The 27,702-nt window shown below is 42.3% G+C and overlaps 1 protein-coding gene across 1 annotated transcript in view; it reads left to right on the top strand.

Annotated features, from left to right (window-relative positions):
- Positions 1–27,702, top strand: part of MSRB3 (methionine sulfoxide reductase B3) — an 89,601-nt gene that overhangs the window by 2,666 nt on the left and 59,233 nt on the right. Inside the window, 1 exon segment of the mRNA XM_050914640.1 lies at positions 17,757–17,883. Coding sequence (XP_050770597.1) covers positions 17,757–17,883 — 127 coding nt within the window.

Here is a 27,702-nt window from a genome sequence, read left to right as displayed (position 1 = left end):
GAGTATGTCCTCATTACAAAGCAACTCTTAAGCTACACGCAACTTCACATTAGTCATAGGTAGGGAATATGACCCTCTTTTCCCCTTTCTATTCTTTTTCATTAAAAGCTGCAGTTTTCGGCAGCATCCAGGCTATGAACTTAAGCTGTGGAGGCTTTAGCTGATGGGAAAGTGGGATAAACTATCAGCCTAATTATAGCTTGGTCTAGCCCTGATTTGTTTAAGGGTTCCTTTAGCCAAAAGACCTCCAGAAAAATGGACCCTCAAATTCATGGTGTATTTATGACGGTGTGTTTAGGAATTACTGTAGAATAAAGTCAGGTATGGATTTATCTTTCCCTGAGTAACTCTGAAGTTGGTATGCTTATTTTGGAACAGACTCCAAGGCTAGATGGAAGTAGGGTGTTTCTTGCTCTGGAATAATCGTGTCCATACATGGAGTAATTTAGAGGCTACTTTCTCTATACAAGCCAGAGGTCTTTAAAACATAACAACAAAAAAACCTGCCAGCTTTTGGGGCTTTTTTTTTTAGTGTCTCATAGAGGTAAGAAGTGGCTACAAGTTAACTTTCCCTTCCCTCACTCTTGTCGCTTCTGTAGGATTGTCGTCTTATCTTTTCAGATACTTCATTTGCCTCAGAAGGATCTTAGGTTCTCAGTTAATTATTAATATGTACTAGCTAAAAAAAAAAAAGGCACAAAACTAAAGATTTAAGTCCTCCTTTGTAGAAATTTGTGAATGTATAACCAACTAGCAGTGTTTTAAAAGTAATTTCCAACCAACCACTTAAGAAAAGGAAGGGAGCACGTATTGCATCATTAACTTCTACCAGAAGATGAAGAATGTCATTCTGGGTTTTAACGGGGATTTTTGTGTCCTTAATTGGTGAATATGGTGATCCTTATGTTTTGTCTGAAAATAGGGTAGAAGAATTCTTTAGGAACCCCATTTATGATGAGGTAATTGGAAATTATAATTTGTCTGCTCAGCTCCAGCCTTCTGGTTCTCATTTAGCAACCTCAATTCCAATAGCATTATCTGAAAACCACACAGTCTAGCAACTGGTACTGGGAATAAAGAGGCTTTTCTCAGTAAGGACTTTAAGACCTGAGGAATTGAACAATGCTAGCCCAAAACAGGCAAGAACAATGCTTAAACTTATAAGGTGCTAACATGGTTTCACTGTCTTCAGAGACTTAAGTTAGAGTTTAGCATTGTTTTGTAATATGATTAATAGCATAAGTACTTCTTTATTTAGGCTGAGCAGTGGAAATGATCTTTCCAGTAAGTTTTGCATTTAAACATGATTCAGTTTTTGAGTGTTGCACAGACGAAGTCTAAGGACGGGACTTTTGCAGAGCTCCCCAGTTCGCTCTTTCCTTTCAGTGGCATCTGAACGTCGGGATTAATGATTTCTTTGAAATGTGGGCAGCAGCTTAGCGAAACGTACGTAGTGTGCTAACGCATTGTCTTGTTGGGAAGTGTTACCACATCCAAGAAATCTTAAGAGTAACATCGTGCATGGCATTTGGAAGTATTTCCCCAGGGGTCTCTTTAACTCTGTGTTCTTCCAAACAGGGACAACGCCTTTCCGTTTCACCTGATGTGAAACAAATCCCTACCACCAGGGAATAACAATGGTGCTGATGGAAAGTAGCTGCCAAATGCCACCGCTTTCACTCCGACCGCACAATGAAAATGGGGGGGGGGGGGGGAAATCAACACAAGGAACTTTAGCAGCTTCCTGGGGAAGTGATCTGTGCCAGTCGTCGCCAAAAGAGAACAGCCCAGAAAGTGTTCGGTCTGGCTGAAGGATTGCCCTGTTCTTATTCCTCTCTGTTCCCTGGTGTGTGGTTCTCGGGGAAATCCACAGGCGAGGCTGTGCCTCCAGCTGCATGCACGGAGAGTGTAGGTGATTTTAACCACTTCGAGGACCTGTGTGGTGGATTGGCTGGGGTGAGAGCCGCATGGATGTCCCTTTCAGTTCATGCAGCGAGTGTTTGACAGCATGAGTCTGGCGTTGGGTTTCCTGCAGCTGGTTCAAGAGCAAGCGTTGGTTTGATGTAAAGTTACTGTACTTGCTCAAATTGGCTAAGAAAAATGGTTAACTTGTACAAGCAGGCTTTGCCACCTGGGTGAGATTGTCACCATCCTGCTGCTGGGAGGAAGCTTGACATTAGACATAAAACCAGTGCAGATCCCTCCTTATGAGTCCTGATGACGAGCGGTCACGACTTATACCCAATTCAAGTTGAATTTGTACTAGTGAGTGATCCAGCAGTGCACTGATCCAGTGTTAATGATGCTGAAACCAAGGCTTGTAGATCAGGTTGGTTAGGGTTCTGCTCCTTCACACCAATGGCACAGTCAGTAGCCATAGCACGAGTTGGAGGGAGAGAAGGGAGTAAGACAGGAACAGATGCATAGGCTGCCAGCTTGGGGACAGGTGGAAAAGTTGAGGTGGATCAGCCAACTATGTGAAGTTAAAGCCCTGAGATGCAAATTCAGAAACTCCACAAATAAAGTGATTTGGATTTTCTGTAGCTTTATCATCTCTGCTTTCGAATGGCTGCAGAAAAAGAAAATCAGCCCTGTTGGTCAAAGCCTTAGTATTTAACTGCTTGCTGTGGGAACTGTACTTTCAGACTGTATCCTCATTTTTTCCTATTTTTTTTCAGGATTAAAATCAGTGTTTCACTAGGTCTTTTGTATATACAGTGGAAAAATACCCTGTGCTGACAGCACACCTTTTAACATCTCTTATGAAAAGAGAAACCAAATTGTCTGTGTACATACTTGTTCTGTGTGCTCTGGCTTTTACTTAAAAGCAAGCACACATAAGGGACAAGATCTCCACCGACTTGTGTAGCAAATTAGTGGCTCACTCGGGAGGGGACCCACCCAACGCTGCTGGTTTCTAATCTACAGAACCTGGCATCCCTCATCCAAAACCACAAGGCAGCTTTGCGACTTGCCTCTGAACTTGAGAGAGGTGCTGGATTGTACCGAACTATTTTAGCAGTTGTTGAACCATGCTGGGAAGGATTACAACAGATACTTTGCAAGACCCTAAGACTCTGCCCGTGAAGTCCTTTAAAATGTGAAATACAGTAGCTGTCTGGGGGAAAACAGGCCTTTTTTGTTGCTCTGTTACATACGAATTACGGAGTAGTACATTTTTATCTAATGACAGTCAAGTAATAACTATGACAGTAATATAGACAGTGTAATAGCTGAGTGATGTAATGCTATTTAAGACAAGATGCAGCTTTTCAGAGCATTATCCCATCTCCACAGTCACTCTTGTAGACTAAAAACAAAGTTCTTAAAAAATTTTTGCAGGGATTTGGTTTTCTGAACCACTTTTTTTTTTTTTTTTTTTAATTTCTCCTCTGGACTTTCCTTAATTGTCTCTGTCGTACACCCCAAACCAGCAGGGTATTCCAGCTGATACCTCACTGCTGTTGAGGAGAACAGATTTCCTCCCCAGCCCCTGCTATTATGTATTATGCTTCTCTTTTTAATAAAGTCCAGATGGTCACTTGCCCTTTTTTTTTTTTTTTTTTAATAGTTTCACACCGTTGGTTCAATTTATTGTCACTGTAACCTTGACATCCTTTTCTGCAGTACTGCTGCTGGTCTGGTATTCTTCCTTTTGGTTTTGTGCCTTTGAGGATTTCTTTTAAAGTCCAAATGTGGTTCTTTGTACTTCGTTGTATTGAATTTCATCTTACTGATTTTTGACCATTTCTCCAATTTATTAAGACCATCTTGAGTTCTGCTCAGCTCTTTAGAGTGCTTCATGCTCCTTGCAGGTTGGTGTCTCTGCAGTTTTAGTAAGGCTACGTGCTGGGTTTTGACCCTAGTCAGTAGGACAAGCGCTGAACAAGTGTGTTTTTTTCAAGCAGCTCTGCACCCATGTTATAGGATCTTGATCCAGAAGGAAGGTGTTTTTCCAGTTTGCTCTGTCAAAAAGTATTTTATATTTGACATCTGTTGGATTTACTGCTTTCCTCCTGCCTGTAGAATAGAAGGAAAGAAGGAAAGTACGTTGGTTGATGGGGTTAGATTTTGGTAAGTCCATCTTGGCGGCTTATTGCTTTCTAATTTTCAGTTGCCTATTTATGGATTGTTTAGTAATTTGTTTCAAAAGCTTTCCGGGTGTTGAAGGTAGGCTTATGGCCATGGAGTTCACCAATCGCTATTTTCTCCCTTTTTAAAAATGGACATTGTCAGCTTACTCCTGAGCTTTTGGAAAGGTAAAAGCCTTTCAAAAATCCTCCAAGGTGCTTGCTCTTTTCTGAACGATTGCCCCAGCTGGTTTCCCAAACACTGTAGGATAAATTTCCTAACCTGTCAGAGGAGCAAGAGCAACCTCAGACAAAGGTTGCAGACGCGCAAGATAGCTCCGTCAACCGAGGAACATAGTGATTCAACATTAGTGTGCCTAATTTCTGATAGTCAGTCACATATTTATCCAGCTAAAGTACCTGAAGTGAGTTCCCAAGAGTGAGAAGGAAAGCTTGATAGATTTTAATAAAGCGTGCTCTCAAAAAAAAATGCAGCTTCAGCAGCTTCATTGACAAGATAGTTCATTACAGATCCAAGTGACTGTTGTGCTCCACTGACAATTTGTGTGCAGAGGAAGGTCTGTGCAACAGATTTCGACGGTTTGAAATTAGTCACTGCAACTACTTCAGATGATTACCTTTGTTTCTTATAAAAATCCCTCAAATACACTGCCGTGGAAGGTCATCTGGGCAGTCAACCTATTTCCAACCTGATAATCTGTTGTGTGTGTTGCTTTCTTTGTATTGGGTTACAAATAGCGAGATTTGCAGATGGGCTTAACTGATCGTAGCTATGGTTTATTAATTTTCTTATTTGTTTTGCCTAGCAACTACCTAAAATTTCCAAACATCTAGGTAAGTTCTATCTGTGAATATCTATTTAAGTACACATATAAACGTAAGAGAATGAGGATCTTTCTGTACATAGATACCAATGCTATAAAAATAACATACCGAACAAATATATCAGAATTCTGACCAGTAATTACTGTTTCAAAAAACCTTAAGGTGGACATAGAGCTGGTACGTCCTTTGTCGTTTTATTTTGATAAGGGGTGCCGAAGGCTTGCACGCTTAGCACTGAGATGCGCTGAAGTGAACTGTGGGAGAAGAATGGTCCTGTGCTGGGGACTGAGGATGCCGTGGGGGCATGGCTGAGTTGCTGAGGAATTTCTAATGTGTCAGTGAGAGTGGTGTGACATGTCAGGACCAAGAGGGCAAAGAGGGACTCCCGATGTTTTAAGTGTAGGATTTCCTTTTTTGGAGCGCAAGTCCAAGTAGGACAGAAACTGCATTTTGGGGCAAGGCTTAATGAAGTTCCTGACAGCAGGCTTTGGCAGGAGGGGGCTGCCTGCAGGTGCCGTGCTGCTGCCTCTGCTGAAGGAAGTGGAACAGATGTCACTTCTAAGAACAGATTACGCAAAGAAAACATCCAAATTTATCTTAGAATATTGATCCAGATGGGAAGCTGAACTACAAAGCCTTGAAACTAGCAAAAGGCTGAGGGAAGAGGAGAATGAACTTGGTGGCTGCATTGTTCCCCCTGTGACCCTCCAAACGAGACGAGCTGAACTGAGCGGTGTGCCTACCCCGTGAGCCAGCTGCACCGGCACGGGCAAGCCTGGCGTGTGTCTGGGGGGCTCCACGCGGGACTGCGGGGCTGCTGCCAGCCCTGGCGTGTGCGTCTGGGGGGGCTCCACGCGGGACTGCGGGGCTGCTGCCAGCCCTGGCGTGTGCGTCTGGGGGGGCTCCACGCGGGACTGCGGGGCTGCTGCCAGCCCTGGCGTGTGCATCTGGGGGGCTCCACGCGGGACTGCGGGGCTGCTGCCAGCCCTGGCGTGTGCATCTGGGGGGGCTCCGCACGGGACTGTGGGGCTGCTGCCAGCCCTGGCGTGTGCATCTGGGGGGGCTCGCACGGGACTGCGGGGCTGCTGCCAGCCCTGGCGTGTGCGTCTGGGGGGGCTCCACGGGACTGCGGGGCTGCTGCCAGCCCTGCGGGCTGCTGCCAGCCCTGGCGTGTGCGTCTGGGGGGGCTCCGCGTGGGACTGTGGGGCTGCTGCCAGTCCTGGCGTGTGCGTCTGGGGGGCTCCATGCGGGACTGCGGGGCTGCTGCCAGGCCTGACATCAGCAGGCAGGCAGCATCGCCCCTGCCCGGAGGTGGCTCACGGCCGAGGCCATGGGAGCTGACCCTGGAGGTAACTCCAATATTAGCCCTGTCGTATGCTCACTATAACACAGCAGGAGAAAGTATTTATGTTTTTTTCCAAAGGTAAGTACTTTTCGCTGTGCAGAAAGGTTTTGCATGGTTACTGTTGGCTAGAAGTCCAGCTGGCGGGTATAGGATGAGTATTTTTGTCTTTTGAATGCATTTAGGGCTGGGAAATGTGGATTGAAAAAAATGTGAGGTTTAGTAAATATTTTCAGTCAATTAAAAGAGGTGGAAGAGACACCGTCACATTCTGGACACTTGAGGGAGAATTAAAGAGAAGGGAAATAATCAAAGCAGGTTTTAAAGTAATATATTTAGCTAGAATTAATTTATTTTGTTCATGAATTGAAAAATAGCTTTAGGATGCCTAGAGGTGCAGACGCTTGTGCTGCCCATCCAGTGTAAATATATTTAGCTAATTTAAAAAAATAAAATGCTATGTTTGTGCATTTTTAAACTGCACTGGAATGAAAATCAGAATTCAGCTCACACAGATTCCAAGTAACATTTTTCATTGAAAAAAAGTTTGTCTTTGGACATTTTCTCTTGTAAGAAGGAAGAAGAGTCCTGAATAAATGTTTTTATCCCTGTAATTACCTAAATACAGGTAGATGTATGTATAATCCTGGTTATTAAATAATGGCAGAAAATTTTGTGTAAAGTTATATATTTTTTGCTAATCAATATACTTAATGATAGCCTAGCCAAGTGAAGATTTGTTTTAAGAAAATGGTTTTACAGAAATTTAAATAGAAGTATTTGTTAAATTGATCCACCTTGGGCAGTGGTTTAAAATCAAATAATCTTTATATTTGAATCAAATTTATTGCTCTTAGGATATAAATAGTTTTCTTTGCTCTCTCACTTTTCAGTCACTGACATTCAGTATTAACTCATCTCATTGTACTGTAAGTTCAAAGAAGATTTAAAGTATAAAGATAAATACTCTTTCCTTATTTGCTGTAGTGTCTTCTTGCTGCTATTCATAAAAATAAAAGTACATCTCTGGCTAGGGAAGACTTAGGAGTTTCTGTTTTACTTGATGGAATTTTATTTTGGTATGGATTAGATGTTCTTTTAATTTTTTTTTTCAATTGCATAAAGGTTCTTTGGTTTTAGGATGGTTAATGTTACTATTACAGTGTGTGAGCCATTCTTTTATGTTTTTGTGCCGTATCAGAATTTCTTCATGCTATAATTTTTTTTAAACTATTTTTGGATAAAAGGCTGAGATTTTCTTGTATATTCATAAGGTTGCTCTGCATACCATCATGACACAATCTGTGTGATCAAAGGTACATTTTCAAAGAGTGCTTTTATTCTGTTGACATACGCATAGATTTCGGTGTACTGAGGATGCTATTTGAAGGATGTTGCTTGAAGGATAACTCATGAGACTGTGTAATAACTAACTTTATGAAGGGGAGCTGGCTCCTCTCTGTGGTGATGAGCGGTATTGGTTTTTAGAGAAAGCCACGTAGAAAATTTCCATGTAAGGGAGACTGCTGGGGAGAGATTGGCAGCTATGTCGTCTTTAACTCAAAAATGCTTTTCTAGTAGCTGGGATGATAAAAAAAGAAACAACCAACCTGAATTGGTCTGAAATGCAGTTATACTAGCTAACAGAGAGATCATAGCTAAATTTTATAAACCCTATGCTTCACTTGTAACCTTTTTTACAAAATATGAGACGATACTCAGGTCTGGTTCACAGTCTGATCTAAAAATTATATTTTCTCATGTCGTAAATTATAAAAATACAGGGAGATAATTCAGCTTTCAAATGGTTTGTGCTGAAGAATTGAAAGGTGAATGAAGTGACACAGGCTGATGTCTGGGTAGGATGTGGGTCTATGTGTGTCTTTTGCACTAGAAGTTTATTTTTCTAGTAGGGTGCGCAGTGTTTATAGGCACATTATGTGCATATACATGTAGATAGATAATAGCACCAACAACTTTTTCAATTAAAAGAGTTTTAAATATCTTAAAAATCTGCTGGCTGTAGACTTACTGATAATTTGTTGGTAATTTCCTATATACATTGTAATAACCCCATGGCATCTGATCCTGCATTGAGGATGCTTTAGTTTGCTGCTGTGGCAGGGAGTGTTGTTTCTTTGGGGTTTTTTATTCCCTGATACAGATTTTACTCTGAGAGCTCATTAAATCAGAGGCCAAAACCACAGCTGAAATCACAACTGTTTTTAGCTCTGATGTGTTCAGGGACCTTGTCTCCTTCAGCGGACTAGGAAGTGTCATTTCTACGTTTCCTTACAGTGCCTCATAAAACAGGGTCATCAAATTTAACTCATCTGTGATGTTTCAGAATTTAGCTTCTCTGTGCAGCAGAAGTGGCAGCTTCCTTCACACCTCCCACACTGCAGCCCATCTGTGCTGTGCGCGACAGGAGTGCACGCTCAGCGAACTACTGCAGGGCTGGTTTTCACTCATCTCATTTTAGGAACGAGTAAGACAATGCTCTTTTCAAGAGAGTGTACTTTTTTGGTGTTTAAGGTTGGAAGGCCTGCTAAGTCATACCGGTTCACAGCCAGGGGCTTTCTCTTTGCTTCATTTTTATGAGATATTCTACCTAAGAGAAATGGTTCATATCACATATCTATTGTGTATTGTTACCCAGGCAAATAAGCTTTGTAAGCTGAAGAAGAAGTCTGCTGAGTTACGGAGCACTGTGTAACACAATTTAAAAGAACTCCAATTCCAAATGATGTATTTGTTTAGTTTTCAAAATTAGTCTTTTTTTTTCTTTGAGAAGTAAAAACTAGTATGAAGTTGTTTCAGAAAAGCAGAATAGAAATTCCTGTTGAAGGGCTTCTGTTCACTGCTAAAAAAAAAGTCGTATTTCACCTTCTGGTAAATGATGCATGGGATTTGTCTTGAATTAAAAACAGAGAGAATAGAAACCTTGTTAGCTCTGCTGTGTTTGTAAGCTTGTCAAAGGCAAATATGGGTGGAGAGGGAGAGCATACCTACTCAAATCGACCTGATAGTAAAAATAGGTATCACGTCTTCAGTGCTAGGGTACCTGTTGGATAGCTCTATCCACAGCAGTAACCCAGAAGTTTTTAAACTTGGTTTAAAACTGTTTTTTTCTTTTAGTACTGAAAATGAATTCTTTATTGGTGAGCAATGCAAAAAGCTTTCGGGCTTGCCAGTAGGAATTGTTAAATTAAAAGGTTATTTCCAGAACACTTGTATCTCATCATCTGAGCACCAGAAGCAATTAAATCTTTACCACTGTGCTGGAGAGGACTGCCTGGAATGGAAAAGATTAGATATTTTTCAAGATGTTGAAAGGATCGTGATTCTCAGAAAAGACCCATTTAAGAATAGTTTATGACCGTTGTAGTTATAAACTCACTGCCGTAAAAGGAATGTGCTGTATGTTGGCAGGCTACCAAGTCAGGGAAAACGCAAGTGTAGCTCAGTGCTATTTTAATTCATCAGATCTGGGAGGAGCAGGAATGGACAGGGGGAAAATCCCAATTGACCTATATTTACTCTCCCTTGGGAAGTATTGCCAGTCATAACTATTGGGAAACAATCTGCAAATGACAGATGTGTGAGCGCTTGCAAGGCTCAGAGACTCGCTGGTTTCTGCCCTTAGCCAAGGATCCTCTTTTGTGCCAGGCTTGGGGACTCCTTACTTGTCTAGTCTCTTCCTCTCCTTGGGGTCTTTCTGCTTTTTCTTGTCTCTTTGCAATTCCACTCTTCCCATTTCATCCGTTGCCCACAAGGCTTGCAGTGTCTTGCCTCTACACTAATGAAATCTCCTTCAATTTTACACCCTTCCCTAAAGACCAAGCCAGAGTCCCTTGAGCAAGGACCCTCTTAACTTCTGTATTACTTAAAGGAGAATTAACTAACTCCCTCCTCCCCTTGTATTCAGTGTAGCATGGATGTCCTCTTCATCCCCACTGTACGAGGCCATGCCCTTTGGCTGTTCAGAGGGGACCAGTACCGTTGCCCTGCTGTGTGCAAATGTTAAGCAGTAAAATAAGGAGAATTCAGCCTCGCAGTTCTCTCCTCCATGGGAGCAGTTGCAGAACAGGGAGTCATTAATGTGCTTTTCCCCTTCCCGCTTTTCAGGAGGGTACAACCTTCAAAAAACCCTTTGTTTTGATTATCCTCTCACTTTAATTTGGTCCCTGGACACACCTCTGGGCTTTAGTTACACCAGCACACCAGCCTCTTTGTTGCCAAACTGGTTTTTCACTAGCTGGAGAGAGGAGCAATGCAGTGGCCAGTTCAGCGTACAAAAAGGGGTATTCCTGTAAGGGATTGTGAGCTTCCCATCTTTGGCAGCTGATGCTAGAGAGAATGTTAGCTGCATTCGGTAATTAAATGAAAATTAAATATAGCTCTTTGTTCTCTGCTCAGATGTAGTGTTTTTCTTTTATAAGTATAAATCTTTTTTCTGTTCTGGATAACCATTCTGATATAAATGCAAACTCACAGACATATGAAGCCCTACCTCCTTACTTAGCACATTTTTTTTCAACAGTTGAAATCAGTGAAATTAGCCTGAATTGTGTGCAAAGGTTGCAGAATCTGGTTTATTTTCCAAGATTTTAATGGTTATTTTATTGGAAAGATAATAGTTTTAGCCTGCACGGTAATCTAAACTCTATTGTGGGTATCATCTCATCTCTCTTAGATGGAGGAGCACAGTCTGCGTAATAAAGCTCAGACTAAACGCTGCACTCCTAAAAAGATCTCCGATTCACCTCAGTGGGAAACTTACATGCAGCCTAAGGATGGAATATGGAGGGTGGTTAGTCCCTAAGGCTTTGCTTGTCACTGTGTATCACAGAGTGGGACTCGGGGTGAGCAGGTGAGAATATACATTCCTGCTATAGGGAGGGCATTGCTTCCACGCTGTCTGATCCTTCCTCATCTTCTTTTCCTGCTTTCTTCTATTTCTTTGTCTGATCTCAACCTTTAGACTTTTCATTTTCCTCCCCTACTCCAGCTGTTAAAATGATGAACGTAGAAGATACTGCTACTGAAGCTTCCCAGCTAGAATATGAAAAAGATAATATCAGTAACTTTAATAGACTGGGCTGTATTACCCCATTTCACAGGAGAAGGAGGGCTGGCCTGTGGGCACCGTGAGGAAGCCATGGGACAGGGGAGGGCCTCCTGCACCCCTCGAGCTTGAGCAGGCACGGTGCGTGCTGTGCTTGGTGTGCCCACCTCCAGCCCTGCTTGCTGTGCAGGTGCATGGACAACCACTATAGGTTGCGTTATGAAACATTGAATATACTCCTCAGTTAAGCACTTCTCTGTTTCCTCCACAAATGATCATTCCTGTAAGTAAGGGCCATTAAAACATCTGTAGCTGGATATGACAGTATCCTAAAGCATATGTTAGCCAAACTGATATTTGGAAATCTCTTATGTGTTAGACTGTGCGTTCTGTATTGCAGAAAGGTGTATATTTTAGGTTTGAGGTTCTATGATAAATAGACTCAGTTGCTATGGGAAGGGTTTAAGAACAAAATCCAGTGTAAGAGAAGATGTAAAATTCAAGAAAGCAAAAAGGTTTTGAACTTCACTGTTCAGGCTCCTTTCTAATGGTAGTACTAACTTCAAGTTTAAAGCTTGATGTGTCCTGGTTTTCCACTCAAATATTATGAGGTATGGCAGTAATTACCTCTTTTATCAGGGCACAATGTAAACTTCCTAAAAGTAGACTGGATTGCCATTCAGTTCGCACATTCCGGCACAAACAGCTATGGAGAACATGCTTTAATTGAGAGTGTTAGAAGTGAAGCAGGAGTTCAGGTCTAATACTTCTGATTTCTGTGGCTGTAACTGAGAAGCTAGTATTGTATGAGGGGGGAAAAACATATATGCAGAGAAGCATGCAAATTAAATGCTACAGTACTTTTGTAGACCTGTAAGGCTAACACAATTAGTTTCTTTTAGAATGTTTTATGCCTCTTCAATAAGCCTTTGAGAAGCTTATATTTGTAATTATCTTTATGATGTTTTGCTACATGTTGTTAGCTGTTAATGATTAAAGTATTTTACTCTCATCAGACAGTGAGCTTTTGCAAGGTATTTTAATAGCAAATCATGAACTTGTGAAGACACCTGGTTTGCATTATCAATGGATGTACAAGCATATGAAAATCCAGAGCCTAAAATCTCTCTTTAAAGGTGAATTTCCAAAGGTTTTGTCAATTACCTTTACAATTTTGTGCTGAATGCTTCAAATACAGTACAATGCATTGAAGCATGCAGTTGTCTAAAAATACAATTATAAAGCACAAATGCATATTCACAGAATGTGTGGTTTTTTGAGGGCTGAAGGCTGCCGCCTCATTGTTCTAGCAGGCTGTTGGAAGGCCAGGACAGAAGGGATGGTTAGCCCAGGTAGTGAGGTATACATGTGTGAGGAGAATACTTTGTGTGCTGCAAAGGGTGCTAGTTTCAGGACCAGAGATCATCTTGTATTGGAAGGGGAACTGGAACTCTTCCCTTCTTTCTCCGATAAATAACCGGCAGTCCTCATCCCCCTGCTGAAAAGTTTTCCTGTACTCCAGTCTCCTGCCACAGCTGGCAGCTTGGTGATGGTTATTGGATCAGACCCCATTAAACATCTCCTTATAAGCTATTAAACATTGCCTTTACCCTCACCTTAGCACACACCATGACAAACCTAAGACATTTACCGCAAAGTCCCTAAAAACTACCAAGTGCAATGCAGGGAGCAGGAGAGACCAAGGGCTTTGGCGTTAGCAGAGAATGTGTTAAGGGAAAATAACTAGGGAGTAAATAACCGTTTAGACACAGAAATCCATGATATACTGAAATACTTGCTCATGCGGTTCTCTCTAGGCTGCACTTTTTGTTCCTGCAGCGCCCAGTGGTTCCTCTGTTCTGTCTGCTGTGTCTGACTGGCAACAGCTTTAGGTGAGCAAAAGCCAAATTAAAAAAAAAAAAAAAATCCAAATGCTAAGGCTGGAATAAATGTATATATTAAATATTCCACTAAGCTTTATCAGTGAAACATTTGGTTCTATGTTTGATTTATGTCAAAATAAATAAATAAAACCTTTGCAAAACAACTGTTTAAACATTGCTGGACTGGAGAAACTTAACAAAACAAATACTGATTAAAATTAAACTGTTAATGTAACACTTGAGTATAGCAGACTCACAGGCCTTTACTGTCTTCTAACTTCTGGTTGTTTGGGTTTCTCCAGTGTGGCAATTTTTGCTCTTTGCTTTTTCCAGTGACATAGAAATTCCTGACAAGAGCCTGGCTCTCTGGCTAGTGTGTACCTATCTCTAATTGTTTCCTGCCCTCCAAATGGGGCCAGAGACTTGGGGGTGGGGGGAGGAAAATTGGAAAAAAAGTAGAAGCCTCACATTATTAAGGTCTCATTATTGGGGCAAGAAAAAAACCCGACTGTTCCCTTAAGAATTTTTGTTATTTTTTAATCTACTTGTAAAGGGCTAAAACTTTTCTTGTGAGACCTGGGATTCTCATGTAATTTTAGGAATTCTGGACCTGAGTTGTCAGGAAAAACACTGAATATGGAAAAACTTAAACCAGTAGTGTTATCAGCTCCCGAGACCCTTGATGTTTCCCTTACGGCTCTTAAAAGCAAGACGTGATAATATCAGAATTTAATCTCTCAAGTTGTCCCTCCCCCAAAGAAATTTCTCTAGTTGCAGACAGAGGTTGAGAAAACATAACCTGAGTACGTACAAAGTTCTTAATCTCCAAAGGACAAATTTGACAGACCCCCTACGTTACTTTTTAACAAATCATACTTACTTTGGGGCCAAACTTGTGATTTCTGAACGTTTGCAATTGACAATATAGAAGCTCTTGAAAGCTGGCAGTATTTAAACATATGCCAACGTTAGGATATCAACATCCTAAAAGGAAGGCTTTCCTGGAGTTACAATGTGTATCATCCTAGCAAAAGGCTCCTGAAGCCCACCTAATGACACAGTTACTGCTATATTTGTATGATCTGTAAGATTTACAAGCTATCTCTGTGCATAGTGTCCATCTTATGAGAGCCAGACAGATGAAAGATCCACACTGGCCCATGTTGTGCTAGGTTAAAGAGTGAAGTGCAGTGAAGGGGCTCCAAGAGGTCTGGTGACACTGGGGGACAACTGTGGAGGAGCCAGCGGTGTCCTGGGTGTTGCAGGCAGTGCAGCAAGCAGCACGTGTTTAAAAAAAAAAACAAAACAAAACAACCAACCCACCAAACAACAAAACCAAGAAGTGACGTATAAAAGCATCATCCCCTTCCCTGGATTGTGAGTTTTGCTCTGACCTCTTCACGTAGAATCTATCCCGCCAGAAAAGTGGCATGTTGCGGTGCTGTAATAAAGATATGGGGGGGTGACAAGTCTGCGTGGTGGGAGTGCAACGCTGCAGTACTCGCCACGGCTCAGGCATGCGACAGTCGCGTTAGCACTGCGCTGTCCCCAGGCCACTCGGCCCCAGCGCTGGCGAGGTGGGGTGCTGTGCCGGCAGGGCTAGGTTCCCTCGGGACTGAGGCAGGTGCCTCCAGCACCAGCATGGGGTCTTTGCTTAACCTGGAAAGGTCTGGGTGTGCACAGCACAGGAGTTTAAACCACCCGCAACGATATTTCCAGGATGGTGTTTTCTTCCCATGTTTCTTGTTGTGCTCTGGCTGTTCCTGTTTAATAAATCTGAGACACAAACCCAGTTCCTGAACCTGTTGAAGGCTATGGCCAAGCTTGCATCTGCTGCAGAAGTTGCAGCGGAAAGATCTTAACCTGGCGCATCAACGTTAGCGTCATTCTCCCTCAGCCTGTTCTCTGTACCCATGGAATTGGCAGACGGGGGTGAAGCACCTCCAAACCAAATGTGTTAATTGTAATGAGTTTGACTTTGCTCTTCTCTTTACTGATTCTTTACAAGCAGTTCTTATTGTGATCTGTAAGCTCCCTGCAGTAGGGGTTTTGTTTGTGTGCGTACAGTACCTAGCACCAGGAGGTTCCCCCGCTACTTGAAACTACTGGGCATTGCTGGAACGTACAGAGTAAATAAAAATAGTGATCAAAATGTCAGCAATAAAAGAATAAAATATGTTAACTGCAATAAAGTACGTTCATGAACGCTCAGTTATATTTTATTGGGCTTTCAGGACTTATATATCCTCCGAGTCTTTATGAATACTTGAGACTAAATAACATTTTGGTGAACACTGAAATACTTGACATTTTCAAGAGGTCAGGATCTATTTTATAATCCTCGGGAATTTCAAATAATTTCCTTTAAACTGTTTACACTTGAGGGAGTTACGGTCCAGACAGAGGAGAGCAGGGAAGTGGTGTTGGTCTGGGAGGTCAATCCAGGACCATGGAGGAGCGCGTCTGTTGGGCCGAGGGGCTGCACAAGGGGAAGGTGACGTGGTGTGTCCTCCTCTACGCTGTGCTCGTCAGGTGCCTGTGTCTGGCTGCACTGGGAGGCTTCGTAAAGACGTATAAGAGATCATATAGGCAGGGTCAGTAAAGACCTCGCCACGTAGGGATCGGTCTGTCCGTCTGCCCTTCGGCATGCTGACCCCCAAAATGGCTATCGGTACTCGGGGGTCTGAAACAACCGCTCCAGAAGAAGTCACGCTGCTGGGAGTGTCGGCGGAGCCAGGCGCTCACGAAGCCCCGCGGAAGCCAGGGGCGGGCCGTGGCCCAGGTGTAATGGCGGCCGGGGCACCCGACGGCCAGCCGCCGCGTAACGGCGGGGCCGCGGCGGGGGCCGAGCGGTGCCGGGCCGAGGCCGCCAGGCGGCGCCGCCCTGCGCGGGCGGGAGGCGGGGAGCGGTGCGGGCCGCCCGCCGGCGGGGGGCGCCCGGTGCCGCTGCTGGCGGAGCGCGGCTTTGTTCCCCGCCCGGGAGGCGGGGCGGCGGCGCTTCCCGCCGCCAGGGCGCTGAGGGCGGCGGGCGGCGGGCGGCTGCGGGGAGCTCCCGTCCCGTCCCGTCCCGTCCGTCCGCGCTGCCCGCCGCCCGGGGAAGGGCGCCAGCAGGGAAACTGCGCGCTTGTAGCGTGGCTACGTGCAGACTTCCGGTCTGTTATTAGCCGGTAGTCTGCTCGGGAGGGGTGTTGTTCTTCTTTTTAAGCAGCTCTGCAGTCGCTCGTGACAATGACATGTTTATTTCTGTGTAATGGCTCTCTCGGGCTGTCCGCCGTGCAGCGCGCACCTCCCCCCCCCCCCCGTTTGCCGCCGTCCAGCAGCACGGAGATGTTTGGGTTTCGCAGCGAGTTTAGTTTGGATAAGTCAGAGTTCAGGCATGTTAATGCAAGCAGGTTTCCATCAGATACACTCCAGAGTGGTTTGGTAATACGTATGGCTGGGTACTATGTGCTTGCTCTCCAGGGTGAGGCCGTGGTCAGCTTCTCCCCGGCTGGGGAAATGCCCGGGACAAACCCCTGCTCCGGGCCGTTGCTGGACCCTGCATCCTGCAGCTCTTGTGCTGCCACACGCAAAAAAGAACGAGGGCACCTGGGAGGAGCCTGGGAGCCGTGCCCTGCTGCTCATTAGCCACCTGGGGCCTAATCCTGCTTCCAGAGTCCATGAGAGCTTCGTTATTGACTTTGGTGGGACTTGGCTCTGGTCCCCGATGTCACATAATCTTCTGAAGCGAGCTGCCGCTATGAATGGCTGGGCTATAAGGCAGCTGCGTTTCCTCTTTCCCATCACAGGGTAAATGAAACAATTAGTGTTCATGCATTAAATCCTTCTAAAATAAAATCTTGCGACTGCCATCTCTCTGTTTGCTATATTTAAACTGGCCGGAAGATTGTTTAAATATATCTCATGGACAGCTTACAATGCGAATTATTTCCTGCCTTTAAAAAAAAGAAGTCGTGATTTTAAGATATCTGGCAAGTTTATTGCAATGAAATGTCACGTTCCTCAAGTCATCAAAAGAACAATTTTTAGCGATGACTGGTTTCCAGCATTCACCATTCAGAAATGTTGTGGAGTGTGATTTTGTTTTAAATAAAATAAATAGAAAAAGCCTGCACGTTTGATCTGCTCGGCATTCCTGGGTGTTCAAAGCAGGATTCCTGCTGTCTAGCTGAGGTCCTGAGGTTTCTCCCTTAGTACCTCTGCACTTGTGACCACATAAGTTGCTACCCTGAGTTGCTCTCAGTTGGGTATCTAAAGCAGCTATTGTGAATGCCTCCTATAAAAATGCCCCCTCCCTCTCACTTGGTAGCATAGGAAGTTATTTCACTGAATATTATGTAACATATATCAAAATGTTGGGGGGGGGGCATCAGAAACGGGCTAAACGTACTAAGAAAAGTGCATTTAGAATTGTGCTCCCATGTGGTAGTCTCATAAAATTGTAAGCATTGTTTTTTCTGTGAATGTATCTTAACATTTTTGATGTTTTAATTTGTTCTCATCTTTTTTTTTTCTTTTTTTTTTTTTTCTTTTTCTTCCCTACTCAGCTCTTGCCCCTGTTCTTTGCCTCTGGTTTTGTTGGTGAGGATATCACAGTGATGTCTGCATTCAACCTGCTGCATTTGGTGACAAAGAGCCAGCCAGTGGCCCTGCGAGCCTGTGGGCTTCCCTCAGGTTGAATGGGTGCTGCTTGTTGTGTCATGCGTAATGAAGGTCCTTTTAGGAATGGGTGTCTCTGCTGCAGGAAACGATGTGCTATGGGTTGCTCTGGTTTGTTTAAATTTTCCTTTGAACCAGAAGTTTGTTTGCTTTTTTTTTTTGGTAAAAGTCACGGGCTTGAGTGACGGTTTTCATATGTGAGATTTTAGAATGCTTGGAAATGCTGTCTGACTTCCTTGTCCAACATATTCTCTCTTAAATTTTATATTATTTTCCTCATTCTTGGCAAAAACAGTGGAATTAAACTGAAAATAATTTATTAAATGCCATTTATAATTTTTTTAAATAGATGCATAAAAGAATGTAGCGTATTGATTGCTATTAAATCATAGGACTTAAAAATATTTTCCAAAATCTTTAGCAGTATACTATAGTTACACTCCATGTGTCCCTTTTTACATTTTTTTATAAATCAAATATGTTGCGCTGAAAATTATATACAAAAAGTGTACAGAATTTAAATCTTAATTCTTTCATTCCTCTGACAGCATATTCTTTAGTTACGTGACACTTCTCTAAATAAATAAATGGAAACATGCAATTTAATGCCCAGATGCAGCTGCATTTTTCATGTAAGGTCTGGGTTCGGCTATTAGGTCTGTGAAGGGTGCCATAAGACCCCCATCTCCATGGGTTGGTTACATAATGAAAACCTTGAACCTAAGTATTTTGTGTTTCACTTAGACAGCAACAGTATCTGTAATGTCTGCATAATAATGTCAGTGTACATGGTTATGTGGGAGAAAATAAAAGCTGCGCTGAGCTAATTTTGAACGTTACTAGGAATTTTCTTGACACCCAAATAAAAAAGATACAATCCTGGCTGATCAGTATTTGAAGCATCAAAAAAGAACCAGCTTGGGTGTTTGTACTACACTCACAACTGGTTCGAAAGGGTGCAAAATGTTACAAGCACTTTTTCCCAGAGCTGGTCTTAACAAGCATATGGAGGTGGTGTTTTAAAGATTTTTTCAGTGATAAGGCATCAGTTTTCAAGCTGATGGATTTTTCTAAAGCTGATCACACTTTATTTGAGCTAAATCTGAGTCCAATTTTTGCAGCATTTGTGTTCTGTTTTCCCCCACGTGTGCACAAAACTCCCATTAACCTAGATAGGAGCTGCAAACACATATTGAGGAAGAGAGAGAATAGCCCACATTGTGTCAGCCTGACCTTGGTTTCCTGTTATATTTGCTGCTGAGCCAGATTTAAAATCCTAAAAATATAGGGTAAGCAAATTTCCTTAGCCCTCATTATGCACCTTTTGATGTGCGCTCATATTGCTGGTGTCTACCTTAAAATGGGGGCACTCGGTCTTCTGGCCATTTTGTTCCTGCTCTGAAAAGGAGATCTCAAAGTGGGTCAGCCAGAAACACAGCCTGTGGGAGGTTTTGCTATTGCATACCTGTTTGCAAAGCATTACATTAGCTATTTTGTCAAATCGTTTTTCTGGCATAATCCAGTAGTCACATTTTGGAATAAAAAGCTCATAACACTACTGTTTATTCCTGTCCCTTTGATCCATAAGTGTGCAAACATTAATAGATTGAGTTCTACTGACTGGCTACTTTATAGAAATATATAGATAGATATTTATATATAATAAACCCAAATTTGTCCGCTAACAGTGGAATAATATACAATCACATATCTCACATATTTTAAGAGTAATCTAAATTCCCCAGATGCTTATAAATTAACGTAGGCTTGCTTTGCCTTTGGTTTGGTTTTTGTGTGTGTGGTGTATTGAGGGGGTTGCAAGTAAATGGTATAGCATGTATCAAATTAAACATGGGAACGAGATCTAGAGCCAACATCTGCTTAAATGCCACAATGCACTGTGACTTTAACTTTTGAATATACAGAAAACACCCCGAGTTCTCATGAGTTTTTTATAACATAACACTTGGAGTGAGTACTTTTCCCACCACCCAGTTCTGTGCGAATTGCAGCCCTGCAACCATACCACCATGCTATGTGCCCACCAAATCTGGAATGGTGTGGAGTTTGGTCTTTAATTCAGTGGCAAATTCCATACGGAAGGAGACTTTCTAACCTTCTGGAACCCCTGCCTGCTCAGTGTAAGGGAGCAAAGTGCCGGCAGAGCTGTAAACTGGGCTTTCAAACACAGTTTTAAACTCCACGCAGTTAAATATTTGAAGGACAAGGACTTGAGTGAAAGTATCATTTCAGTTTCTATGCTTGGAATGGTACCTCTGTCCTTCCTGTAAGGAACAAAGTAATACAATGCAATATTTATTCTAATATGAAGTTATAGTTGTAGATCAGAAATAAATGATTTTTTTTTTCCCAGAAGTTAAATGAATGAAATAACGTTAGGAAGTATCTTAGAATAGGGATGACTTTCTGTCTCTTCTTTGAAACACTGTTTTGTAAGCATGTGCGAGCTACACTGGATCAGGTGTGCTAGTGAAGTGTTTTTACTTGCTCTTTTTCTGTTTGTATATTAGCACCTGGAGTGTGGATCTGTTCTTCCAAATTGTATTTTAAAAATATTTTTTTGTCTGAAGTTAGGACTAAACGTTTCAATGTGTGCAAACCTAGTGCACAATTTGCCCGTAACATTTTTTATAGCCGACACGGTAAAGTCAGAGTATAAGCAGGCACTCCCAGTAGATGGCACTAAGCATATGCTGTTTTGCACATGTAGCACTATATGAAAAGCTTCCCAGTTAGGAGTCATTCATACATAAAGTACACCCTGAGACCTTATGAACATTTACAAGTATTTTAAGAAAAGCGTGACCATTGGGAAAAATCACATCAATCTGTGCTCGTACGCAATCTACCTTCACATTGGTTCAAGGTTTCTTCATTGCCAGTAATGATTACAGCTCCATTGTGTCTGTCGTGTGATGTAGAAGTGTCACTCCTTGAGCCCGCTTTAGTAGAGTTGAATGCTCTAAATTTCTTTGGAAATGTAGGATGCACTCAGCGCTTGCCAGGATCTAGTTCACAGAAATTGAATCTTAAAAAAAACCAAACCACAACAAACCCCCCCAAAACTTTTAATGTAAAAACTACTTCAGCTGCTTTAGTGCATACCAACAAGTAACTGATACAAGTAATGATTACACAGATTCCATGTACATATGTTTTCTGTAGCAGACCACCAAGCTATAAAGTAAAAAGATAGCTTATTTTGCTTTGCTGTGTCTTTTAATTGTTATGGGTTCTCATTTCTTAAAAAAATCCTTTATTTCTTTAACACTTTGCATGTTGTGCTGCTTACATCACATTTTTTGCATGAGAGAGATAATTTGGCTTTTCCTCTCCTGTAGATCCAAGAAAATTATGGTGCTTGTGAAATTAAGTAAAAGTAATGATGAAGAAATTACAGGGGTAGACTTAGGGGATTTTTTTCTGTATGAAATAATAAAGTCCTAGATAATATTAAATTGTTGTGAAGTGTTTAATTACTAAAATAACTACTAGTAGGAAACCATACTTTTCTAGGATTAGATTAAACTACAATACATCTGTATGAAGATGGTGCTGGGCATATGGTGTAAGTCTTTATTAAGTAAATATCTATACTATAGTTTCTCATATCTTGTTTTATTAAATCTTCGTTAATTCCAAGTTTCAGTATAATGTCTTTTCATACAATTGAAATGAATAGTTAGTGAACAGAAAATTACTGGGTCTCAAAATTGGATTTTTAGTAGTAATCTGTTTACATAAAGGATTACTTTTAGGAGCAGATCTTGCAAGCAGTTACATACATGAGTTATTCATATCCATTTGTCCCTCTGAACTTTCAAACTGCTCATGTCAGTGAAGTTATCTGGGTGCGTAGTGTTTGCCAGATCTGGCTTTAACAACGAAAAAAAAAAGACCTTAGTCTTGTGTGTTTAAAGTACCGTAGTTGCTATCAAACTTTGTGTGACTTAAGTATGTCTGAACGTTTCATATTGTATGTTTCTATGTTCAGAGATGTAATTTCCATAATGTATGTTATAACTTTCCCATAGCTTTCCATAATGTGTATCGCCAAAGATGTACTATTACAGATGTCTGTTCACATGGTCTGAAAGAAAATAAAAGTAAGACTGATACGCTGTATAGCAAAAACCACCAGTATGGCTATGGTTAAATGCCTGTCAATGTTTTCATTATAAATCCCTATTTTCTGGGGTTTATATCTTGAATGTAAAAATTTGCTCTGGGTTTAAATATGTCATACAAGGTCTCAGCTGGATGTACTTGTTCCTCAGAACTGGTTGAGGGGCAAAAATTAAAACTCATTTCTATGAAGCTAAATTTAAAAAAAAGCAAATATCAATTTGGAACAAAAATAGATTTTAAAATTTAAAATACAGTCTTACAAATTACCTAGTTTACTACCTCCCAGCAGTTATGAGGAATTTGATAAATGCTTGAAAAGACTCTTGAAAACAAGCACTATGTGAGCACAATAGTAAATAGCATGTGAAGCCGTTCATGTGTCATTATTATATAAATGTCTGTGTGTATGTCTGCCTCCTAGTCATATGATAGTAGAACACTGTATTATCATAAGAGAGCATAACATTATCATATTTTTGGAATGGCTTGAAAATGGGTTTTAAAAATTACCTTTGTGTATAGCTGTCTTAATGGGAGTATATTCGATGTTATTCTGTATTTACACATGTTTCTTTTGTACAATAGTATTCAGTCTAGAATGTCTTATTTAATACAGTTTAGAATGAAATTTATTTGTAGATATCTCATTGGGAGTAATACTCTTATTGTGCCTGATGCTTGCAAAACTTGGGATCATAAAGCAACCCTTTGTTAATGTACCCCTTTTGTTTGTACCTTAGGGTTTGTACCCTGTTTTTTCCCCCTTCTTAACTCCTCGTTCTGGCGGAGTTTTGCCCTCTCCCTCATCTGCGCGATAGAAGGTGCCCGTCCCTGCCTCGTCTGGGGGGAGGCTCCTCAGTGACTCTGGCTCTGAGCAGCACAGGGATGAGGAGACGTTTCTTGTGCTCCCAGACTGTGCACAGAGCCAGTTCCTTAATGTCTTCCCTGACGGATCTCTTAAGGTCATTTGCATTCCCTTCCTGCTCCCATAAAGGACCCACCACAAGCCATTTCTACCTTTCTTGCAGGAATGTTTTAATTCTGGGAGCCTATAAATTTCCTGCGTTCCATTCCTGTGCCTTCTGCAGCTCAGGCTTACTGGGTTTTCTGCTTAGTTGGGTATGGAAAAGATGAAGTTTCAGCACTAATGGTGTTTCTGTGTTTTAAAGTTTCCCATGAAAAGCTACTTTTTTAGTTATTGGACTGTCTGTTTATAACAGGAGGTCTGAGAAGTCCTTTAAGGACTGCCTTCACTTTTTTCCCTTCAATTAAAAGCAACCCCTGGCTTTGTCCTTTCTCTGAGGAGTACATGATGAAGGTTGCAGAGAAGAATGTGATGTAAAGGAGAAATGACAGCACACAAAAACTTTATATTTCGCTAAGCTGAGGGAGGGCAAGCAAGAAAAGGTGCAAGATGGGAATGTGAACCCTAAAGTCAGTAAGAATATGTTTGGAAGTGATGGAGGAGATGATCCAGGGGGTCACTTAGGGGGTGTGTGAGCTTGGAATTTGATGGTACATTGAATGGGTCTAGAGTGTGAACTGGGAGTCGGGCACCAGAGACATGAACGTTACCATAACTTAGCTGTTAGGTTAACCACAGGTTGCTACAGCACAGATCGTGATTTGGAGGGAAACGAGTAGAGAGAAATTGTGTCCCAGAGATGGCTAAGAAGCAGAAAATGTTTGTTCTTAGTTACAAGCTAAACATGTGTCTCATCTCGTGATTTCCTTCGAAAGAAGCTGTGCTGGGAAGGGGCGCGTGGCTGGGGTACGGAGGTGCCCCCTGCTCCAGCTGGAGGAGAGGTTCTTGGGGGACGGTAGCTGCTGGCAGCCCGGGTCCAACACTGGCAGCTTTGTGCACCACAGGTAAGAACTCCCTGCTCAATGCTCTGGCCCAGGTCAAGGAGTCCCAAGGAGAGCAGAGTGGGAAAGGGCTCGACTGAGTCCTCTTAAAGCCCTTTTATAGGGATTGACTCCATCTTCCTGACCCATAAAGCATGGCTGAATTTTACAGAAACATAGGGAAGTCCAGAAGGCCCACTAGGGAAAGAAGTTGGCAGTTACTAACCTTTTTGGCTGTTTTTCTACCTTTAGTCCTGAAGCAGGTTGAGAGGGGAGGGAGCTACAGTGTTTTCCGTGGTGGCCATAGCAGAGCAATAGCTGGAGCACAGCGGGTTCCAGCTTTTCCTGTCCTCGTGCTGGGTATGTCCCTCAGTGCTTGGAGATGTGGGATGAAAGGCCACGGAGCAGGCTGTGCCTGCTTGCATCTTTGCTAAAAGGGTTCCTGCACAGTTAGAGACAGACCGAGTTTTGCAGGGGGTTAGATCTGGGCTGTTGTGGGGAATTGGAGGAGAAGAAAGACCTCCCCCAACCCTGCTCCTTTCCTCCACCCCCATCCCATGTATAGATTGCGGCACCTTGATTTTTGAAACGGAGTGCTCACTTCACAGGCCACACATCACTATTGTGGAGGAAGCAGCAGGAGGATTTAGCAACAGCCTGAATGCCACAATAAGCTACACACCACTGCGGTAACTGCTGGCAAATGCTGACTTTTTCATTGTTTCTGCTGCAGGGTTAAACCTTTATTAAAGCCGTGTGAATAAACTTGTTTTGATGGCTTACTGAAATATTTTAAATGCAAAAGGTAGCATAAAGCACTCTTATTAAATTCAACTTAATTCTGCTGTTAATAAAATGCCTTTCCATATGTTGTGCACCCTTTTATTGATTCTGACAGAAATCTACTGACCAGATACAGAGTCCTCAGAGTCTCCGCCTTTCTTGTTTTTAATTTAAACAAATGTAGTGTCTGTGAAAGGTGCTAGGATCATATCAGCAAAACAAAAGTCTCTTTATCTGTTAGGGAAGAGAGGAAGAGAAATCCATCATTATAAATGTTCCCTCCTCCACTGCTGTACCAATAGATCTTGATCTTGTCTTGCCTGGTTTGCATCCAAGAGTAAGGCAAATAGGTCAGCTGCCCCATGCACTCTGTCTTTGGCCATCTCAGCAGAAAGGGTAACAGAAGTGGCAGTTTATAACGTAACGAGCTTTTGCTCCATTTAATTGAAGGTGCTTCTATTCACCAACCTCTGCTGAGCAGCCACATGCTGCCACTGCTACAGTACTGGTGAAGATGACAGCTCAAAAAGCCCTGGGGGAAGCTGCCTTCACCTCCACCGGCCAGCACAGGGTGGTGGTGGAGTCCTCAGCGGTTATAATTTGGCAAGGTTGTGAGACCAAGATTGTGGCTGGTAGTGACATTTATTTCATTAACGTGAGATAAGGAAGACATCCCTCGAGAGGACAAATGGAGCTGCTTTTCTTTCCCCCTTCCCCACTGCGCAAAACACTTCAATCTTTTCTTAAATGTTTTTTACATTCGCGGGGAGGGGAGGCAGCTTCAGATTTCTTTTCCAGGGAATGTCTCTTTGGCTTGCCTGGCTACCTGGGCCATGTAACCTCCCGCAAAGACGCCTGCAGACCTGCGGAAACAACAAGGCAGCTTCCATTCCCATAGATGCTGCCTGTTCTGGGACCACTGGGGTTCCAGTACCACTTTTTTGGGAAAGAAAACGAGTGCACAGAGGAGATGCATTAGTTGGGAGTTTGGGGATTTTTTTTTTAGTGCTTGAGAAATTTGCTGTCTTACATGGGAGATCTCTGACGGTGACTCAAAATATATACATTTATATAAAACATGGGCCATGCTGATGACCAAGTGGAAAAAATAAATGTGACAGCTCTGTTACTTGATTGCATGGGAAGTTTGCATATTTGCAAAGAAGGGGCTTGCCTTTCCCTTGTGGCCATGTGACCCTCCTGGGTGTTAAGTAAATCATTTTTTTTAAAGACAGTTAATTTTTGGGTGGTGTTCTTTTGAGATAGAACCTGGCATTTGACCCAAAATTGTAACTGTTGTCCTGGTACCTGGCTTTTGGATTTTCAACGCACAATATAGTGGAAATGGTCTTCGCCCCATTACTCCTAATGCTTGCATGAAACTGCAAATGGTATTTCAACAGCGGGTGGGAGTTGGCTACCTACAGCAAGAAAGCAAAGGAGCCATCCCTCAGAGAAGAAACACAGATCTGTTTTTCAATGTGTAAAACATTTACAGGGTTTTTTTAATGATGAAGTTTGGATTTTACTTAAACTTGACCTCCCAACATTTCAGAGTTCTTTTGCAGCATCTATCCTAGTCAGCAGCATGCTTAGGTAATTTAAAATGGCTTGTGATGGGATTATAAAAAGATCTGTCATGTCAAATACAGGTTTTGTAAAACAGTGTTTTCCAACTTACAAGCCAATAGAACTGTTTGCATCGATTTGCATTTTCAAGAGTTCTTTTTTAAACTAGATGAGCAGTTCCTGGCTTGTTTGCAGTGAGAGGACACTGCGGCGTTCTCCCAAGGCTGCGGACTAGAGGCGGCAGAGAACAGACTAAACAGAAGTGAAAGAGAGAGTTGTGCGTTTGCCCTTTCCTAAGCAGAAAGAGAGACAAAACTGTAAACGAGAGGCATAAACTCTAAATGAAATCTGAAATAATAAAAATGACAGATTCCACTTTTAATAATACTGAGTGTTAGTGATAGCCTATGTAAGGATATTTATTTAAAGAAATGTATGCAAATATTTTTTAACCTTGCAGGATTCCTCTTAACGTCAGTTTGAGATAATTTACCATCGATGACTAAGGTATGAACCACTTGTGAGGGGACAGGCTTTGGGAAGCAGAGAGATGTATACTTAGAGCCAGATCCTGAATGTGATGTACATTTGTAGACCCTTATGTAGTTTTTGGAGCTATGCGTATTCCCAAGGGTGTGCCCACACAGGTCACATTGCAGGATTGGGACTGGGGTGGTATATGAATAATAAAATGTGCTGGAAGGCCCCTAAAAAACTGCTTGGGTATATTAAAAGAAGTAGTACTGAAAACTAGAAGCCCGATTTATTATATGGCTGTGCTCTGCTGGAACATTTGATCTTGCTGTATTTAATTCAGGAAGTCTTAATGGTACGTGCTCAGTGCATGACTGTAATGTCCATTAATGCTAGTGGAACATAAGCATACGTAGAAGGGGGAAAATGTATGCTGTGTCTTCCACGCAGTTGAAATGTTGAGTTAATTTCAGTGATAGGAAGCAACAAAACATAAGAGAAAATCATTAGAACAGTTCAAAAGACTGTTTGAAGACGTAAAGCCACCAGGCAAAGTGCCACCATATTTCAGGGCATGTCAGACACTAATTGCCACCCTCCGGCACGCTGGAGCAGGTGAAGGGCTGAGTGGTGAGGAGTAATGGTCTCCTAACTTGTGTCCGTCTGTCTGGACGTATCTTATTGCTAGTTTTCTTGTGATTGCTTATATGGAAGGAAATGGCACATGCCTGCATTATGAACTACAGATTTGAAAAGGTCAATTGAAATTGGAATTTATGTGTGAGGTGAGATGCTTAATGTCTTCATTATCAGGTCAACACCCAGAAGATACTTTCTGTTCACTTCATTTGTACAGGGGAGGACTCCAGAGCTGAACTCTGAAATGCCCGTAGTCTGCGGATGAATAGTAAATGGCAGCGTGCGTTGCGTTGCTTTTCAGAAAAGACATTCCTAAGCACAGGAATGCCGTGAAGGCTCCAAAAGGGTTTCTGTTGGTGTTTGTTTCACCCTCCT

This window comes from Gymnogyps californianus, chromosome 1 (genome assembly GCF_018139145.2).
Source record: "Gymnogyps californianus isolate 813 chromosome 1, ASM1813914v2, whole genome shotgun sequence".
NCBI lineage: Eukaryota > Metazoa > Chordata > Aves > Accipitriformes > Cathartidae > Gymnogyps > Gymnogyps californianus.
Note: the sequence above shows the minus strand (reverse complement) of the source record. Positions and strands in the feature narration are given on the sequence as shown.